This window comes from Prosopis cineraria, unplaced genomic scaffold (assembly GCF_029017545.1).
Source record: "Prosopis cineraria cultivar Desert tree isolate PC_DT_omini unplaced genomic scaffold, ASM2901754v1 PC6, whole genome shotgun sequence".
NCBI lineage: Eukaryota > Viridiplantae > Streptophyta > Magnoliopsida > Fabales > Fabaceae > Prosopis > Prosopis cineraria.
In genome coordinates this window covers 37601269-37622615 of record NW_026555337.1, presented here as the reverse complement: position 1 = coordinate 37622615, position 21347 = coordinate 37601269, and the positions used below count along the sequence as shown (strand labels likewise).

At 28.2% G+C, this 21347-nt stretch overlaps 1 protein-coding gene across 1 annotated transcript; it reads left to right on the top strand.

Moving 5' to 3' along the window:
* The first annotated feature begins 2570 nt into the window (after positions 1–2570).
* Positions 2571–21013, top strand: LOC129313315 (protein DETOXIFICATION 43-like). The gene is made up of 13 exons (XM_054956275.1): positions 2571–2712; positions 14460–14695; positions 15360–15481; positions 16691–17199; positions 17483–17618; positions 18086–18182; positions 18318–18418; positions 18554–18717; positions 19179–19250; positions 19350–19466; positions 20344–20439; positions 20537–20658; positions 20802–21013. The coding sequence occupies exons 2-13, from the start codon at positions 14586–14588 to the stop codon at positions 20842–20844; spliced, it is 1689 nt and encodes a 562-aa protein (XP_054812250.1). The 5' UTR covers positions 2571–2712; positions 14460–14585; the 3' UTR covers positions 20845–21013.
* Positions 21014–21347: the final 334 nt, after the last annotated feature.

Here is a 21347-nt window from a genome sequence, read left to right as displayed (position 1 = left end):
GATCCTAAATACGGAATGAAATTAGAATAATTGATGCTTTTTTATTTGAAATTTAGTCATTATTTATTGTTTGTCATTTGAATTCCTAAATAATAATTTATTATTGTTATTAATTACAAAAAATGGTAAATTTGAAATGTTACAAATTTTAAGTTTTACAATTTTAAGATTTCTAGATTATAACTAATATTTTTTAATAAGAGCAAAATTTATTAATTTCATCTTATATTAAGGATCAGAGAAGTTAGTGTGTTTGTGTATCTTTGATTATGTTTTTCCCACTCTAGCTCTTTTTTCATACTACCATAGTACCATGTAAGGTTCTTTTAATATATTTAATTAATATTTTATTATTGTAAATTAATATTTAATTATATCAATTACATGTGTTATAGGATCTAATAACTTCATCAAAAGCACAGACGATTGTGAACGGCTCGACGAATAGGTCATAATCTCGTTTCTTCAAACTAATAATCATGACACGATATGATAATGATATTTAAAAATAAACCTAATCTTTTGCCAAGAGTATCCTTGGAATAGTGATTCAGCTTTCGGATTAATTAATTTAATTAATCAATATTTGATCACCACTAATGGAAATTAATTAACGAGCTGGGATTTGAGTTTTTTTTTTTAAAAAAAAACATAACTTTATGTATAATGAACTCATATTTAGAGAGGAAGCTAGTGAATAAACATTCTCAACTACACGTAGTGTCGTATAAGAGATAATAAACAAGTGCATGTGTAGAAATTACCCACATGCATGTAGATAGTAACACTGTGGAGGTGTTTAATTAGAAGGGATTTCTGCACTTGCAAAAATCCCTTTTAATTAAATAAAGAGTATTTTTAAAATTTATATTCTTAATTATTTTTAAAAAATAAGGTTGTTAAATGTATTTAATAAATTTTATTAGTATGATATATTTTGTTAAAAAATATTTTATAATTTAAAATAAAAAAATACATTATAATAATTTATATGTAAATATATTAGGCTATTTATTAAATAATACGTTAGGTTAAGTTTAAAGTAAGCTAGCCCTACTTTATTGGCCCTTGATAAGTTGTCTGGTTTATTTTCGTCCCTAAGTTACAGTGAATCTCACTTTTTTGGGGCCCTCTCTTGGTTTAATAATCTCAAATTCTAATTGAAATACTGAAAATGGAGAAGCGTACATGAATAACACGAAACAACTGCACGCACACATCACATCTGAGTGTGTACGATATGAGAGATCTACTTGAGTACACGTGGAGTTGTTATATGATGAAAAGTAGAAAAACAAAGCGCAAGTGTGTAGAAGTAGACTAATGTATTGAAAGCGGAAAAATTAGGACAGATTGCACGTAAGAAATATTATTTCCATATATCATGACCTTTTAAAAGTGAATCAAACAAAGAGAAAGAAACGCACATATAAATAATTCATAAAGACACATACTTTTTGGTGTGTGGATCTTATGCAAGTGAGTCTTACCTTTCGCTCTCTGATTTCTTTCCATTACTACTCGCAACGTGGGCCTTCCATATAATGGAATTCTTACGTAGACCGCAACACCACTAACTTTTCATTGATTTTGAAAAAGTTGAGTTGAGTTGAGTGAAATATCAATAATTTATTAGAGTCAAAATATATCTCCAAACTTAAAGAAAATTTATAAAAGTAATTATAAATTATTTATTAATAAGATTTTTATATTTGTAGTAAGATTTGAACTCAACATCACTAACTTTTCCACTTGAAGAGAAAAATTATTAAAAAAATATTTATTTTTTATAAGTATAAGAAGTAGGCTTTGTTAATAAGAGAGGATATCTCTTTCGAGATATTGAAAATAATAAATAGACCTCTCCTAACTCCTAATTCTAATCCAAAATATAAGTATTTTTTTTTTGGTTAATCGTCTAAAGTATAAACAACTTAGTATTTGTATAAAAAAATTCTCATTTTACCCCTTATATTTATTAATTAAATTCTTGTATCTGTGATTTCGTATTCTTTTCTTACTCACCATAGATTGAAACTAACGGTAAAAAGGAAAAACAATATATATTTTTATAAAAATATGAATTTTATTAATATATAGATTATTGTTAAAAACTACTTATATATTAAATCAGAAGCAGTGAATTACTGCATATTTAAAGAGCAAGACTCAAACCTCTAACCAATTGTTTAATTAACTAGAGTTTTTATCACTCAGGTCAACTTTTAGTTGGCAGAAAAATATATATTATTTATCTACGCTTTATTAATTTACAGCTAGCTAGCAAGCTTATCACAACTCTTTGGCGGTGGATATCAATCTTTGTAAGAAAGTTAATATTCACTAAATGACAACATCTAAAAGAGAAAATATATATTTTCTAATAAACCAGTAAAGATGTCAGACAATAATTAAGTACGGATGTTTCAATTATCTAATATATATGATTTATTTAATTAATACCTGCCCACCATCTTTATTTTCTTTGCAGCCAATTATATATATACAATTCCCTCGCATGACAGATGAACTAGCTCCTCTCTCTCTCTCTCTCTCTCTCTCTCTCTCTCTCTCTCTGCTTTAATATTCAAATACGAATTAGGGAGAGAAGGGAGAGATGTGAGTGAGTGTGTATCTAAATATTGTGAGTGTGCATGGTGTTCGAGGAAGAGTTCAAGTTATTCAAAACAAACTAAACAGGGAGAGCTACGGGTATGCAAGCTAACTAATTTTCTTCTGTGTGTGTATCTGTTATTTTCATGTTTAGATAATTAAAATTTTTAGATTTTATTTGTGTATATTTATAGTCACGAACGTGGAAGATTATTAATAAAATGGCCTAATTAATTAGCTTTGATTAATTATACGTTCCTTTCTTAATTACTCTTATTGATCAGCATGTGTGCATGTGCATATGGAAATGATTATATATATATATATATATAATGAGTTAATTAGATAATTTCAACGTTTATGTTATTAAGTTAATTAGGGGGTTTCGTACAATAAATGTGAATTGTCTGTTCCCGCTGTTTCTTCCATAGCTTAATTAATTAGTCTGAATTCCTAATCACATTTATTATTAATAGACCTGTATGAAATGATTTTAAGCTAGTCCTATTTTGATTTATCATAATTTATACTCCCTCTAATCATTATTATAAAACATTTTTAACCGTTTTAAGTATTTTAAAAAAAGTTAGTTTTTTTTTCTTAATACTATAAAAAAATAAAATATATTTTTATTTTTACCTTTAACTTTAAATAATAATATAACTATATTAAAAACTTTTACGTTAATCAAGAAGAGGTAGAATTGAAAAAAATAATTTAATTATTGTAAGATATCTTATATTTTGAATTAAAAATTATTTTTAAAAGGTGTTTTATAAATAAGACCGGAGGGAATAGTAATTAATTACGGAGTTAGGTCTCGTAAATTATTTGCTCCTTTTCACACTTTATTCAGTTAATTAACACTCAGATCCCTCTTCGCTCCCTAATCATTTTTCGATACACTACAAGGATTTGAACCGTTTATCCTCTATCCACATCTCACCTCACTTTTATCATCTGAGCTATGGTCTTTTGCCACGTGTAAATTTTTTTTTTTAAAAAAAGTTTAACAAAAGAAGCACTTTCGTTTTTGGTATGAACAAGATGAGCAAACATTTCACATATTACAAGGGTATTATACATTTTCACGTTTATTCTTGCTTCCCAATCTTAAAAAAAAATTAATTTTATTCACCCATGTAATACTCCCTTCATCCAAATTATAAAATATTTTTAAATAAAATCTCACATATCAATAAACATCATTAAATACATTTAATAATTTTATCTTTTCAAAAAAAATATAAAATTTTACAAATATCCATAATTTAATATATCAAAAAGTAAATGGATAGAAATTAATTATAAAGAGACAAAAAGTAGTATTAGAATTAGTTCATTTAATGTAATATTAATCTATCTAAAATATTTTATATTTTGAGATAAAAAAATTTTTTTAAAAATGTTTTATAATTTAGGATAGAGTAAATATTTTTTTTCCTGAAGTAATGATAACATGAATCCTAATATAATAACAAAATAATTAGCCGCAATGTTTTATTAAATTTTTTATTTTTTAATATATCCAATAATAAAAAAATGACTTTTGTGGCAGCCACTAAAAGTCATGGCACCAAACTTTTTTAGTTTATCAACAAGGAAAAATGTTTAAAAAGTCTAGTGGCAATCTGAAGACATTTATTGTCACTAATGACAACTTTTTGTGGTGAGGGGTGACTCATGGTTACAGAAAAAACTACTTTTGATCATGATTTTTATATTTTCTGGGTGTTTATGGTATACAATAAAAATATATTTTACGTCAATAACATTGAATAGTTCTTGCATTATAATTATAAAATTTTCAGTGTAAAGCTCATGTATTAATTATTATATTCACTTTTTAATCGGCTTTTGGATGCATTTGGCGATCTTCATGTTGCATTGCAAAATTTTTGTGTTTTCTCCTTGATTTTTAAATATTAATTTGCGAAAAAAAGGTTCTTCCTAGGTCAAAAAAGAAAAAAAAAAAGCAAAGTTCTTCAAATTAATTATCTTATCTTATGGTTAAAAAATGTAAGCAACCTTCCTTACAAATACAACCAATCAATTGCCAAATTGACAATGTAAGCCGGGAATTAGTGTAATATCAATATCATTTAATACATATATACACATTATATGTGAATACTCAAATCTTCTCACACATTGACCGTTCTAATTTAGATTTAGATTGTATGAACAATAGTTACATTATTAATAAGAGTTAATACTAGAAAATTAGAAAAAAAAGAACCCAAAAAACTACAAATAAGTACTCCCTCTATCTCTCTATATAAGGTATTTTTAACTAATAAAACTTTTTATTTAGTTGAAATTGCATAAAATTATAATAATTTTTTAGTTTTATCCCTAATAATATCACAATTAATACCATAGCATAATAGGTAAAGTACAAAATTAATATCTCCTTTATTTTTCAAGAAAAGGGTAAAATTATCTAATTATTTAAAAATATCATGACACCCCTTATATTTATGGACAAAATAAATTTCTAAAATTTTTTTTTGGTAAAGAATTTCTAAAAAACATATTATATGCAAGAATGGAGGGAGTAGTATATAAGAAACTTGGTACTCTTTTTATCCCAAATTATAAGATACTTTAATAAGTAAAGTACACGATAAAAATTAGGATTCCAAATGCCTTTGAGTTGATAGTTTAAGGGCAAAATTATCTTTTAACCCTATAATTATTTATGTTTTATTATAGAAAATAAAGTAACAAATTTTATTTGTTGGGTATAAAAAACCAATTTCAGTTTGATATCTTAAACTTGAAAAAGGAATTATTGAAAAAAGTTTAAAAAGATGAAGGGCTTGTTTTGTTTTTGTTTTTAAAAATAATTTTTTATTTTTAAAAATAGAAAATTTTAAAACTTACTTCCTTTGTTTCTATTTGTAGGAAAAACTATCACTTTTAGCTTGTTTTTTTATATAAGCAAATCACTTTTTTATATAAGTATTTATTGCAAACTTTCTAAATTATCCTTTATAATTTTATCATTCATAGTCATAAGAAAAAATTAATAAATACTTGATTAACATAATTAATGAAGGGTATTATAGTTTAATTATTTTATTTTTAAATACAATTAATATAGTTAACTAATTTTTTAAATTGTGTAATATAATTTTTTCTCTTACAAATAGAAACAGAATGAGTATTTTATATAAATGTTTTGAATTTAATTGTTTTCAAAACTATTCTCATTTTTTATTTTTTAAAAAAATTATATATTTTTAAATTAACACAATGAACAAATTTTTTTGTTTTTTTTAAATAATTTCAAAAACATGAGAGTTTGAATTAGTTTAGATAAAAGATGGTAAAACTTCCATTTTTTTCCTCTAGAGGATCAAACAATTGAATGGAATAAAAAATAATTTTAAAAAGACAATTTTCAAAAATAAAAAATGAGAATATAATCATACAGGCTAAGCCTATTGTTTTTATCTGAATAAAATATGAAATCAGTGACTCACCATCCTTTGCCACGTACGCATGTAGTTTTAGACTATGACTTCCGAGGAGCAAGTATTTCCCGTCATGATCAACTACTTATTACCTAAGTAATGTGTACATGATTAAGAAATTAAATAAAATAATTAAGAAATACGCTTTTTAATTCGCATGTACGGATCACAGCAATCGCCTGATTAGGAATCAAGACAAGTGCAAAATTACATAATAGAGGTGGTAATAATTAATTCTTACATTTCTTTTTATAAGTAAAAGCTAAGTAATTTTTGCAAAAATTTTGTAACATAGGGTGAACACAGCTGTTTGCCCAACCTATGACCTTTGGACCAGAGGAAAACTGAGTTGCTTATCCAAAAAAAAAAAAAGAAAAAGAAAAACTGAGTTGGATCCATCCCCTCATTAAGACCTCTAATGTTTTTTAATAATAATAATAATAATAAATAAAGTTAGGTATTTCTTATAATGTCTTCTAATTTATTTTGAGTCTTGCAGTGATCTAGGATTAAAAATAAACTACAGACTAAATGCTATAGTCTTATAATTTTTTTTCAAATCTTATTAATTAGACTCAATTTCATAATTCTTTTCCTTTTGAACCGACATGGCTAGGACTACAATTTGTTTAAGCCGCGGTGATATCTCTTACATATACTTTAGAGTAAACTGCTATAATGACACTTCACGCTTGTTAAAACTATAGAGAACTCCTCTTTATTTTCAAAACTTACACTTTAATCTATTTCTTAATGCCGTATAGTCCCTTTAAGATTCTATAATACTTTATTATGTTAATTAAAATATGTAAAAAAAATTAAAATTATTAATCTAGCCTCAAAATCTAATGCATCCTCTCTCCTCTAATTTTAAAAATATTGTGATTATATTTTCATAAAAATTTACAAAATATTAAAATTAATAAACAGTGATATAAATTATATTAATTAATTTATCGCTCATTTTATTAAATTCCTGAGTACTTTTTTTTCCAAGAAAATTTCTAATTTAATAAATTTTTATTCACATATTTATGAAATATTTTTTTTGTGAACTTATATATAATTTAAATTTAAAAAATTATTATATAAATAAGTTATAAATGGCTCGTAATTCATAAAATTATATACTATATAAATAAGTTTATTTATATTTAATATTATTTTTTTAACTTATATATTATAAATTATCATTTGGCAATGTAAATGACTCTTGAACAACATTTATATTAAAGAGGGGTATTTTAATCTAAAACATATGATTTAATGATTAATTAATGGTTGAATGGATGGAAATAAAATCTTTAAAATAGAGGGTAGGTATGCGTTAGGTACATTTGGATTTCAAGAAAGTTTTATATAGGTTTTAAAAATAAAAGGTTTGTCTTTGTAATTAAGGTAAAATTGAGGAGATGTTAGTGTATTTTACTTTCTATTTTATCATGATGATAGAGCATGTAAATAATAAATTTCTTAAAATCAAACCCTTCATTAAAGTGGTACGTGGTAGAAGTATTACTTCATTAATGAAAATTATGGTCAATTTATATTCAAATAATTCAAAATTAAGATATTTTTAATTTTATATGTAGAGAAATTATATAATTAAATTCAGATTCACTCTTTTATTACATCTTCGTTTCTATTTACACTTAATTATTACATCAAAACACTTAATTGGCTTATTACATGTAAGTATATATATATATATATATATATTTATATATTAAAAATATATAAGACGAAGATGAAGTATGTGTATTTCTGAACAAGCCTTGAGAGGAGAGGAAAAGAATATCCCAATGGATGCAACACACACAGAGAACATGTTTAATTAATCAATTTTTGTGATTGAAATTGCAAACCTTATAAAGCATGCATACACTACAAGAATGTTAAAATTCCTACCAGCAAAAAGTTTGTCAAACCAATTGATAAAGATTTGTAAGTATTTTTATAAGTATTTTTTGAAATTTAAAACATGCTTTAGCCTTAGTGTGAGCTCTCGAACCTTATTACTTTCTTGATTATTTCTCTAGTGGATTACAAGCACTGGCCAGAAACATCAGTTGGACGGGAATTTTTTTTCTTTTTTCTTTTTTTAAAAAAACAGTGTGCGTTGCTGCATAATGTTGACCTTCTTTTCATATTCTTACACATCACTTAGGATCGAGATAGAGATTCTTTTCGAGAACAAATTGCTGCAAAATTAGAATAGAAAAAAATGCCCATAGAATCTTTTTTGCCCCATTTGGAGCTTGAGAATAAACTCACATTTGTAGTATTGCAATATATAGCACCAATGAAAAAAAACTTATATTCATTCAATTGTTTTCTTTTTTCTTTTTGCCCTTTGAGATCTCTCACCCCAATCAGAACCTTTCAGAACTCAAGAAGCCAAAATACAAAATAAATAAGCATCATATTCATTTTCAAGTCAAGTCTTTTCCCTTATGAGATCTTTCATGTTAAGCGCGCGCGCACATATATATATATATATATAACCTAACAACAAAACAAAATCAATTAGATAAAAAAATTTTAGTAACAGATGTGGATTGTGGAGTATAATTTAACTCAATGAACTAATGAATAATTAACCTCTTCTCAAATCTCTGATGGCCAAAATAGAAAGAAGACAAATCTGCACAATCTCAATGTTTCCCATAATTGATTGCTTCAGCAATAATAAAATGATACACTGAAGATAAATAATGTTTCAGGAAGAAAAAAATTGAATCTTTCAAGAGATGAGGTTCTAAATTCAAGAGAATATTCTTGGATTTGGTAAGCGTCTAATTAATTTTGCTCTCAAAGCCTTTTTGTTGTATTCAAATTATATATTTTATGCATGTGAGATCCATCGAGATACAGTGTTCAATTTAATTACGTTACTTGATAATTTGATGAATACTACACTCACACACACACACACACATCAAATATTTTTGCATTATTTATTCTATTTCATATTTCAGGAATCATACTTTTTTTTTTAATAAAACTGATGAAATTGATATCGATATGAACTACTCAAAATTACATTGTTCAGAGAGTCATGAACATTTCTAGTCTCAAGCTACATACAATGTATGGAGCCCTATATCTAGAATTATTTAAAAATGGTGTTAACAACTTTTAAAAATAAAAAAATAGCGAACACCATATATGAAATAAATTGCAGTGTTTGAAGTGTCAAGGATGAGGAGCAACCACCCATAAATGTGGGAGGAAAAATGGGCAAAGAATAATGGAATAGTATTATATCTTAACTCAAAATATCAAGGCTCAAGTTTGAGCCATTCTTCTTTTTTTATATATTAGTTATTAAGTTGGACCAAGGTCAATCCCACTTTGGACTTCAAACGTATGTGCAGTATGAACTTCTAGGTCTTGGATAAAACCTAGCTCTAAACCACTTATTAGGAATGGGAAGCAACTGCCCAAAAATAGGGAGAAAAAACAAATCGATAAGAATAGTGAAAGCACACAACATTTTAATTTAAAACCTCAAAGTTCAACTTTAATTATATGGGTTACATTCTTCTCTTTTATATATGTGTGTGCGTATAAATTAGTTATTAAATCTAAGGAAAATATGAGCTAAGGACCAATGGAGGAGGAAGTTTATATTAGTCAATAAACAATAGATTTTAAAATTTCATTATAGTCCCTTAGTTTTTGACTGATATTTATTTTTTACATGAAATGACCAAATAGCCCCTATAGGTTAAAATAAAAAAGCCACCCCACTGTTATCAGTGCTAGCTGTCAGTGTCCCTACCATCGGTGGAGTCGCCAGTCATCGAAGCTCCAATGCCAACAACACTTTTATTTAAGAATAATTGGTAAAGGTGGTCAAGGGAGGGTTTGATCCCATGACTCCTTAGTCACATAAAAAACTTGATGGCCGCCCTTTAATTATATATGAGAAAAAAATATAAGTAGTAAACTAAGTTTTTAACCACTTTTATGTTATATCATAATGGTGTGTTGTTAATTCCTGAATAGCACTTATTATTTTACTAATTAATATTACTTATTAATCTGACATGAATAATTACAAATTGAGAACTTTAAAACTTTATAGATTTTACTTGTTAAAAGTCTGAATGTATTATTGTTAGTCACGAATGGATTGTTATCAAAATTTAAATAGATACTTATTAATGAAAGACTAACATGTATAATTAAACTCACTCTATCAATTTTTCTAACTTGTTAATTAAAACTCAAATAAATTATTGTTAATTTTAAATGGATACTTGTTAATAAAATTATGTCCATCCTATCTATTTTTATAACTTGTTAAAGCCTGAATGGATTATTGTTAATTTAGAATAAGTTATTGTTAAAATCCATATGGCTTGTTGTTTATACACTTGTTCCATTAGACTTGTAGTTTTAATCATCAATATCAGGTATCCATTTGGATTTTGAGAACAACTCATTCAAAATTAACAACAATTCGTTCAAGCTTTAACAAACTAGAAAAATAGTTAGGATAAGCATAATTGTACATGTTAGTTTTTCATCAATAAGTATCCATTTAGGTTTTAACAATAACTTATTCAAAATTAATAATAGTTCATGTGGGATTTAATAAGCTAGAAAAACAAATAGGATGGACATAATTATTCATGTTAGTTCTTTATCAATAAGTATCCATTCATGTTTTAACAATAAATAATTTAAAATTAATTACAATGATTCATTTGGGCTTTAATAAGTTAGAAAAAGATGGGTTTAATTGTACAAGTGTTAGTTCTTCATTAACAAGTATATATTTAGGTTTTCACAACAATTCATTTTAAATTAACAAAAATATATTCAAATTTTAATAAGTTATAAAAACTAATAAGATGAGTTTAACTGTACATGTTAGTCCTTGACCAATAAGTATATATTTAGGTTTTTATAATAATTTATTTAAAATTAACAATAATCTATTCAGGTTTTAACAAGTTAAAAAATTGATAAGATGGGCTTAATTATACACATGTTAACCTTTCATCAATAAATATCCATTTAAGTTTTGACAAGTCACTTGTGATTAATAACAATACATTCAAACTTTTAACAAGTAAAATGTATGAAGTTTTAAAATTTTCAACTTGTAATTGTCCATGTCATATTAATAAATAACATTTATAAAATAACAAGTATCATTCAGGAATTGACAACACACTGTAACATGAAAGTGGTTAGAAACTTGGCTTACTACTTATATTATTTTCATATATAACTAAAGAGCTTGGTGGTCTAGTAGTCACCAAACTTTTTAAGTAGTCAAGAGGTCATGGGATCAAACTCTCACTTAACTACTTTTAGCAATTATTCTTGAATATAAGTGTCTCTGGTTCTGGAGCTTTGATGACTAGTCTTTGGCGACCCCATCAGTGGAAGAGTTCCAGCAACCTTACCTTTGGTAGGGGTTGCTAGTGCCAGCAATAGTAGGGGTGGCTTTTTTTTTTTAATTCTAAACTTTCAACGCAATTTGGTCATATCATGTGAAAATTAATATCAATCAAGGACTAAGGGACTACAATTTCAAGATCTATTAATTAATTCTTGACTTATATAAATTTTTTCTAGTAGTCCTTGGCTAATATTTTCCCTTAAATCTAGCTTTATTTGATATATGTGAGACTTCCCACCCTAGCTCAAGTGAACTCACACTTGAACAACCTAGTATGAAGTTATTGGAAGACTTAATGAACTTGATTTGATGATTATACTAATCACTAATCACACTTTACTGCCGAAAGATTGGGTAGCTATAGGTTTTATTGAGAAAAATAGTACAAAGAGCCACGTCAACATCGCTGTTAATCCTTTAAATTTATGCATTTAGGTGGATAGATATTGCTTGCATGTGTCTGTACCGAAAATTGAATTGTATGTATAAAAAACCCATTCCTTCACATTTATATATTTTTGCAAAAGCAATTGTTTGTTAAAAAATGATTAAACATCAATGGTTTTCTTATATATTGATGATTTTTTAATTTCGATAAACAAATCAATAAATATCCTTTTAGAGCTTAATTTGATAGCCAAAATAGAAGAAAATATAAATCCGTGGGATCTCTGTTGGTCCAATTGCTTCAGTTATAATGTGGCAATGCTGAAGCCGTGAACGTTGTTTTAGAAAGACAAGTTCGAGTCTTTCAGGAGATGAAGATGTAAATCTGACAGAATATTCTAAGATTAATTTGTTCAAATTTCTCTTACTAATCCTTTTTTCTCTCAAAGCCTTTCTATAGGATTATAAATTACCATATTATATGCATGCGGATATATAATATATATATTACACACACAAAATAAGACTTTGAATTAAGTCCACTGTAACAGATTCACCCGCCTTTTCGCCTTCATAGAGGAGAAATTATGTATGTGAAAATATATATATATATATATATGTATATATATATATGTATATAGTGGGAGAAGAATAGTTACTTTCTTTATTAAAAAATGTAAGGCAATTTTTAAGAGCTTGGATGTTAAAATGTAAGGTAATTTTAGCATTTCAAAGTATAACTAATGTTTTTTTCTCAAAAGTGTCCATAATAATAAATCATTATATATTTATTTTAAAGTGAAATACCCTATTAGAGAAAGGTGAATATGAATATATGGTTTTAATTTAAAAAAAATTAACAACTTTATTAAGGGGTAAAAGTCGATTAAAATTATTTTATATTTTTTAACAGGAGGAGTAGGTTCTAAAGCTTTGAATTAATAACACAGGCCATAACAAAACTTTCTAAAAATAAGTTAAAATATCAATTTAGATAATTATAAATTTAAGAATTTCAATTACAACTAAAATATTTAAGTTTCAAATATAATTCTCAAATTGCATATTGTGTTCGTGTGTATAATTGTCTTTACAGAATCGATATTTACAATTTATTTTTTTAAAAAAAAGATGTTGTCGTTGGATCTAATTATCATTAATTAATCAAAGTTTTGGGATTTAATACTGTCATTCTTCTGTCTCTCCTATATATATGTATGTATGTATGTAAAAGTTGGAAGTTCAAAGAAAGAGAAACTTTGAATGTAGTTCGGTGTGTCAGATTCATCTGCTCTTGTTTGCCTATAAAGTGGAGAAATTGGGGAGCTAAAATGTGAAAAGGAATTACGTATTATACATATATAATATGTAATTTCAAAAAATTACAGATTATTGGGGAAGCAACTGCATCAGAAAATTATACTCTCAACTTTGAAATCCATATTAAGAATCTACCCTAATTTATTTATTTAGGGAGAATTAAATTTAAAGACCACTTGAAGAAATTATTTATAGCTAAGGACAAACAATAAGTCTTATTAAAAAAAACAAATCACATTCTTATTTTAACAACAATTCATTTCGTATTGATATTTGTTTGTAAATAATTTTTTTAAGTGGTCCTTAAATGTAATTCTCCCATTTATTTATTGCACAAGAGACTGACCGATCCAGTTTAACGTTCTGTGGTCAAACGTGTGTGTTTGTGTGTGTATAATATAGCATACTGAAATAAAAACAAATTATGGTGAGCTTGCAACTAGGGAAGATTTATGTGCATGGCTCCATATGTGGCTGTTCATCAATTAAACCCTTCTATCCGAATATTAGTGTGCAACTGGGGAAGATTTATTTTTGTGTAGCTAGAGAGAAAAGCACGCATGCATTTAAATATTTTATACATACCTTTTCTTGGTCTCATATATTTCAATAATTTTTCTGATGTTATGAGTTTCCCAATTCCTAGAATTGGGTGATCTGTTCATGGATGTCTCTGTAAATAGTATAAAGTTGCAATAGTTTTTTTTAATCAAAAGTTGCATTTAAATTTTCCTGATATGAGATAGTAAATTAAAGAAACTTATGAAAATTATAAACCCTATATTGATTTAATTCACATTTTCTCATGTTTCTGTACAATACTAAATTAATTAAAGAAACGTTAAGAAAATAATTACCTTTTCATATACTTATAAGATATAATTCTTTTTATTATTACTTGTCTTTGAAAAGACTTGTATACTATTCTACGTTGCCATCAGGGCTTTTCATATCTGAGGAAGGTTTGAACTTGTTGATTAATGAAAGCAGGGCATAGACAATTTTCCTCTCTTCATTGTACTGCCAATCTTTTGTTTCTTTGTCCTCTGTCTCTAGCTAGACAGAATAATCAAGCGGATATTTAGCTCTTCGACCTCTGCAATAACTTTATTATATTATATATGTCATCTGTGCATCCATCTGTCAATATTGTAATTATTTTCTATACTCTGTATGGTGATGCACAAACACACGAAGCTTCATTTTTTTTATCCCTTACAAAAGCTCCAAACTCTCTGCAGGTAGTGTTTATAAAGCTTTGTCTCGTCTCCTTCAACTGATAAGAGATCTGAAACAAGTTTCTACTGGCTTTGGCATTTAGGACTGATTGATTCTGGGAGGCTTTGGCATTTAGCTCTTTTTGATCAATGAGCCTTAACAATATGGCAGACATTAATGGCAGTACTGTGCGTGAACTCGACCATCATAACAAGAACAAATGGAAGATGCCTCTCTTTGTTTTCTTCAACGATGCAAGGTATATACCTAGCTACACCTATATATATATCATCGTCCACCGTTTCAATCTGATGAATCTGTTCTTGTTTGAACACAACCAACTCACATCATCACTGTGTCCACTGTTCACATATATCTGTCAGTGTATAATTTGCTTTTAGTTTATCCATTGATTGATTGAGATTCATCTCTTAATTATGTCACCTACAATATCATTGTGACTGTTTATATATAATGATGATGATGTGGAGTTAATAACAACGGATGGAATGAGGAATGGTTTTGCTGAGTTTGAGGATGCCTGTCCTTGTTTTCTTCAACGACGCAAATTATATGCGCGCGCCCACACACACACACACACACACATATCACAGTCCACTGTTTGAATCTGAAACTGTTCTTGTTTAAACACAACCAAGTCATATATATGACCATGTCTGTCCATATCAGCTGTCTTAATTTGGATTGACTGAGATTCATCTCTTTCTGTCACCTACCTTACATTGTGTCTGTTTATATGTATGTGAAGCTGGTTAATATATAAAGGGGATCTTTGAATTGAGGAGGATGATGATAATGATGTAGTATTAATTAATAATAATTGGGATGGAATGAGGAAGTGTGTGTGTGTGTAATATATATTTTTTTGATGTGTTTGAGGATGAATTTTGCTGTGAATGTAGCAAAGTGTTGACTATGGATGGAATTGGTCGGGAATTGATTGGAATTGCGTTTCCTGCTGCTTTGGCTGTGGCTGCTGATCCTCTTGCTTCTCTCATTGACACTGCTTTCATTGGCCACTTAGGTACGTAATTAAGCTTCCAAATCAAATGCTTTTCAATTTTTGTATGCCCACCCTAGCACTCATCATGATATATATGAGAACTGTACTGAATATTAGAAATGGGAATATGTGCCAACCCGAATCATGTGAGTTAGCTCAAATAGGTTAGGAAGAAAATGAATGAGGTTGAGTTCAAGTTAACTTGACTGTATTTCCAACTTTACTAATAAATATAGCCAACTCCTTATAAGTATAATTTGTGGTTGGGATGCAAATACAATACTACTTTGGCAATTAGGTTTTCATTTACAATTGCAACTTTACAATTTGAGTAAAAATTCTTAATTCATGAATCTAATTTCTTATTCAATTCTTGATATAACATGAAGTATCCATGGAGTTTAATTATACCTACTTAAGACTATAATTACATAGTAAATTTTGAATTTTACATCCCAACCAGTCATTATAACCTTAAGTAGATATATTAATTCTATAAAGACTCCATGTTTATATCAAGTGTTAAACAAAAAATTTGACTTGTGAATTACGAATTTTTACTTGTAACTTTTGAAGTTGCAATTGTAAATGAAAATCAACTTAATTGTGGTAATATTATCTTTGTATTCCAATTATAAATTACACTCAAGTATTAAGAGAGTTGGCTGTAGTTTTTAAATTTCATGAGACTTATTTATGAGACCTATTCATGATTTTTCCATGTTGCTATTATATTTTACAACAGAATTAGCTACTGTCAGCTTTGAATTAATAAATTTATAACATAATTTTAAGTAAATTATTAATTTTCTTAAAACTATGATCTTCAACATAATTTTTTTGAGAAAAAACATAATTTTAGATCTCTACACTTTGTTCAAATTTTGTTATAGGTTCTTGCACTTATTTTTTGACATTCTATGTCCCTAATTTTTTTTTTTTTTTTTTTGCATCTTATAAGGTTCCTCAGTGTTACAGGGACCTAACAAGGTGCCAATGGAGAAAAGTGTAGGGTTCTGGAATATAGAAAAAAATGTAGAGACCTATAGCAAAACTCGAGTAAAGTGTAGGAATCCAAAATTATGTTTTTCCTTTTTTGAGATTCTTTAATCTAAACTTTCTGGAGATCCGGATCCTTAAACAAGCATAATTACGTTTAGGCCTGAAGATAACTTGTTCAATCATATTTCTTGGTGATGAATAAATTTATATATATATATATATATATAGGAGCTGTGGAGCTTGCTGCAGCAGGAGTATCCATAACACTGTTCAACCAAGCTTCAAGAATCACCATTTACCCTCTGGTGAGCATCGCAACTTCATTTGTGGCAGAGGAAGATACAATCAAGAAAATCACAGCAGCTACTAATAAACCACCACAAGCTGATCATGATTATAATAAGAAGCCAACCAAAGAAGGTGTGGTAGATGATGAGGCCAACGTGCTTAATAATATTAATCCCGACATTGAAAAAGGTTGTCCCGGACAGCTAGTGAATCCTAGTTCTGTTGGAAAAAACTCTTCCTCTGCGAATGGTGATTCCTTTACCAAAGCCTCTGATGATGTGTGTCACAATCATAAGAGTAAGAGTAAGAATCAGAGCAATAAGAAGAAGAGGAAACAAATTGCTTCAGCATCAACAGCTTTAATATTTGGGACAATTCTTGGCCTCATCCAAGCATCACTCCTCATTTTTGCTGCCAAACCTCTTTTACTTCTCATGGGTGCCGAACCAGTAAGTCTACTGTTTTCCTCATTAACTTAGGGAGAATTACATACAGAACCAAAAAGTTAAGAATAAGTGGTTCAAAATTTGAAGGGCATGAATGCAAATTATTAAAATCTGTGTACTAAATTTTTAATATTCCACAAAGGGAAGGGGTGCATTTGCCCCTCAACTTAATGTGGCTTCACCAATGTGTGGGCATCTTGGCTCCGCCACTAGCTATACATGTGGATATGAGTATTGGGCAAAGAAGAATAATGATTTTTTTTTTCTTTTTTTTTGTTAACTACAGGATTCTGCTATGCTGATTCTTGCGCAGAAGTACTTGAAACTGAGAGCACTGGGTTCTCCTGCTGTTCTTCTAGCTTTGTCTATGCAAGGAATCTTCCGAGGCTTCAAGGACACTACAACCCCCTTATATGTTATTGGTAGGAATACACTTGTTTTAATTAATTAATTATCTTATCATACTTTATATTAACAATATGTTAGTCCAGCCAAGCTTAAACCCATCGAGATCATAATTGTAATGGGGTAGATTTCTTGTACTTCTTTAAAGATGTGCGTGCATGCATATTTCTTTAAATTAGCTTGTAATTTATATATGACTTAGATGATTTATTTTCTAATAATTTATTTTATTTCAAATCAAGTGTAATGCTGAGTAAAATTAGTAAATGGCTAATATTTTTAAAATATTAATAAAGAATTTGAATCATGTGAATTAATTCTGAACAAATATTGGAAAACAAAGTGCACACAATAATATACAATTCCCCCAAAAACTATACCAAATATGTATGCTAATTAATTTTAAGCTTAAATATGAAAAAAAGGGTTCGCTAATGTTTCCTTTAAGTAATTTCTTTCATTTGTTGATTTGATTTTTATTTAGTTATCGGGTATGCCATAAATGTGGCATTGGATCCATTACTTATATTTCACTTCAAGTTAGGCCTCAAAGGTGCAGCCATGGCCCATGTCATCTCACAGTAAGTCTCTCTCTCTCTCTCTCTCTCTCTCTCTCTCTCTCTATATATATATATATATATATCATAATAAAATATACTTTATTATTATTGTTATTATTTTCATTAACCAAGAAAATTGATCTGAGATTGGTTCAGGTACTTGATGGCACTTGCTCTGTTGTTAATATTATTGAGAAGAGTTGATCTCTTACCTCCAAGTATTAAGGATTTGCAGATTTTCCGCTTCCTTAAAAACGGTGAGAATCTTACATTAATTAATTGTTAATTAAGTTATGAAGAAACCTATGACAAATTATTAATCTTATTTTTTGCAATGTAATAAATACTATTTGACACTTAAAAATTGAATTGAATTATGAATACTACTGCAGGAGGGTTGTTGATGTTAAAAGTAATAGCAGTAACATTTTGTGTGACATTTGCTGCATCATTAGCAACAAGGTTAGGTCCAATTTCCATGGCTGCTTTCCAAACATGTCTACAAGTTTGGATCACTACTTCCCTTCTTGCTGACGGTTTAGCCGTCGCTATTCAGGTAACTAACTACGCTTCGTGTATTGCAGAGTTTGAAAAATGAGTTTTAATGTTCATGACTTATAAATAATTTTTCTAAAAAAAGGGAAAATAAAAAATAAGTGATAACCATTGAGGACAATGAAGTCTTGAAATTGAGGATCCTTTTCTGTAGTAATAAAATCAGTACCCCTAAAATTATGAGCAAATGTACATTTCGGACAGGGATGTTTTAGTCGAAACATTATTTTTTAAAACTATAGAAAGAGAGCATGGTCCTGAATTTCAATTTCAACATTTTGTGATCTTGAATGATTATTACTAATTTTCACATGTCTTTAATATAGAATTTCCCTTTTAAAAAATTTCAAAGAAAAAATTCAGAGTGATCACTTTTTTAAATTGTTTGTTTTGTGTGTGTGTGTGTGTTGTGTGTGTGTGTGTGTGTGTGTTTTTTTTTTTTTTTTTTTGGGTGAGTGACAGGCAGTTCTAGCATGCTCGTTTGCTGAGAAAGACTATGTCAAGATCAAAGCAGCAGCCGCAAGAGTACTTCAAGTAATTAATAATAATATTTGCTGCATATATATAAAAATCAAAACTGAATTATTATTTAATTAGTGATGAGTTAATTAATGAATTAATATATTGATGCAGATGACTTTTGTAATGGGAGTAGGGCTGTCTCTTGTAGTTGGCATTGGTTTGTACTTCGGTGCTGGTGCCTTCTCCACATCCTCTGGTGTTCTCCAACTCGTCAGAATAGGCCTCCCTGTATGTTTAATTTCTTTACATTTTCACTCATAAATATAAGTCATCATGAATTATTAGTTATGAGAAAAACTTATAGACTTATTGTTTCCAATTAAATTAAAATATGTGGATCTTGTGTAGATTATTTATTGTATAATAAATTCTTGTTATTAATTTTATTAACATATTAGGAAACATTTGTCATGATTTGATTGAATATAAGTATATTAAGTATATAAGGCTAAGTATATAAGTCTTACCCATTAGTTATTACCCTATATATTGGTTAAAAAAAAGAGAGAATCTCAGTAAAGGACCCTAGAAGTAATTTAATTTCATAAAAGGACCGCTAATAAGTAAATATTAATAATTATGAAGTTCTTGTTTTAAGTATATGATTTGTTTGGGTCCTTATCAGTATTAAATTCTTCCAGGATTCTTTCATTTATATTCTCCAAACAAAAAAATTTAAGTGAGTTGAGTTTTAAGAGCTCATTAAAATTATAGTATGCCTCAGGGCTGACAGAGCACTTACAAAGATATTTATAGATTGTCCATCAAGAGAACGTCACATTATTAAAAGTCAAATCCATTCTCTATAAATATAATCTCAACTTTGTTTGACGTACTTGAAACTTTTTTTATGAACAGGGAGAATAATGTTTAGGCATCCCAACACAATTAAATCTCACAAAACCATTGCGACAAATGTGTTATTTTGCTCTATTCAGTTGTCACTAATGAAGCTTATGTAATATTTAATTGTGTTTTTTTGAGAGCTTGTTTGTAATTCTCCCTATTCTAACAATGCAGACATGCATGTGAACGTTAAAAAGCTTTAGATTTTGTGTGCAACTAAATTAATGTTGTACTGTGTTGGATTGAGAATGGATGACAGTTTGTAGCAGCAACACAACCAATCAATGCATTAGCGTTTGTGTTCGACGGTGTCAACTATGGAGCTTCTGATTTTACTTATGCCGCAACTTCTTTGGCAAGTTTTTTTCCCATAATACCCTTAATCCCATTTGGAATTATAGCATATTAATTATGAGCAATATATTAAGATTAATTACCGTTCATATCATCAGGTGTTGGTTTCAATTGTGAGCGTTGGAATAGAATATGCCATGTATAAAATGAAAGGCTTCGTTGGGATCTGGATTGGTTTGAGCATATATATGGCTCTTCGCATGCTCGCTGGTGTTTGGAGGTGTGTGTATATGCATAAATAAATATATATATATATATATATATTATTTCGTTGTTATATTGTCTCTTATACTTAAAACCTGAATTAAAGTACATGCTTGTTTGGCGTTTGTTAATTAAAGTGCTTTTAAATCGACATTGCAGGATGGGAACAGGAACAGGACCTTGGCGATTCCTCAGACGATGAAACGGTGTCGTTGAATCTCTCCACCATGCGTGGTCAATTTTTTCCCTTTCATTTTAGGCAAGATTACACTCCGACTTTTCACGTCGGATCGATCTTTGAGATTCTGGAATATTGCACCGTTTACATGTACCTATAATACGTATGAAATAATATAACACTATTTGTTATCTTTATCGTTTGTGGTGATTCAATTGTTTTCAGAGGAGTTTTGTTCTCCACGCTTATATATACTAATATAATATAGTGTGTGTGCACTGATGTCTTTTTATTTGATTCAATCTTATCTAAGACACGGTTGAAAAATAAATATGAGCACATTTTCCTATAAAAATTCAAATATTAATGATTTGTCATATTATGAATAGCTAACTCTTTCTATTAGATCCAACTCCTATAATATGTGTGTGTATTATATGGATGCTATTTGTCCTTTGTATGTATTATTTGGTTTTTCATCATGACCAAGGAAATCATTAAAATTATATGTACGAGATAATTGCCTT

Excerpts from the sequence above, each read along its gene's own strand:
- LOC129313315 (XM_054956275.1), top strand. The coding sequence starts at position 14,586 with ATGAGCCTTAACAATATGGCAGACATTAATGGCAGTACTGTGCGTGAA. Across the intron at positions 18,183-18,317 it reads ATGGCCCATGTCATCTCACA|GTACTTGATGGCACTTGCTC; the intron begins GTAAGTCTCTCT and ends AGATTGGTTCAG. Across the intron at positions 20,659-20,801 it reads ATGCTCGCTGGTGTTTGGAG|GATGGGAACAGGAACAGGAC; the intron begins GTGTGTGTATAT and ends TCGACATTGCAG.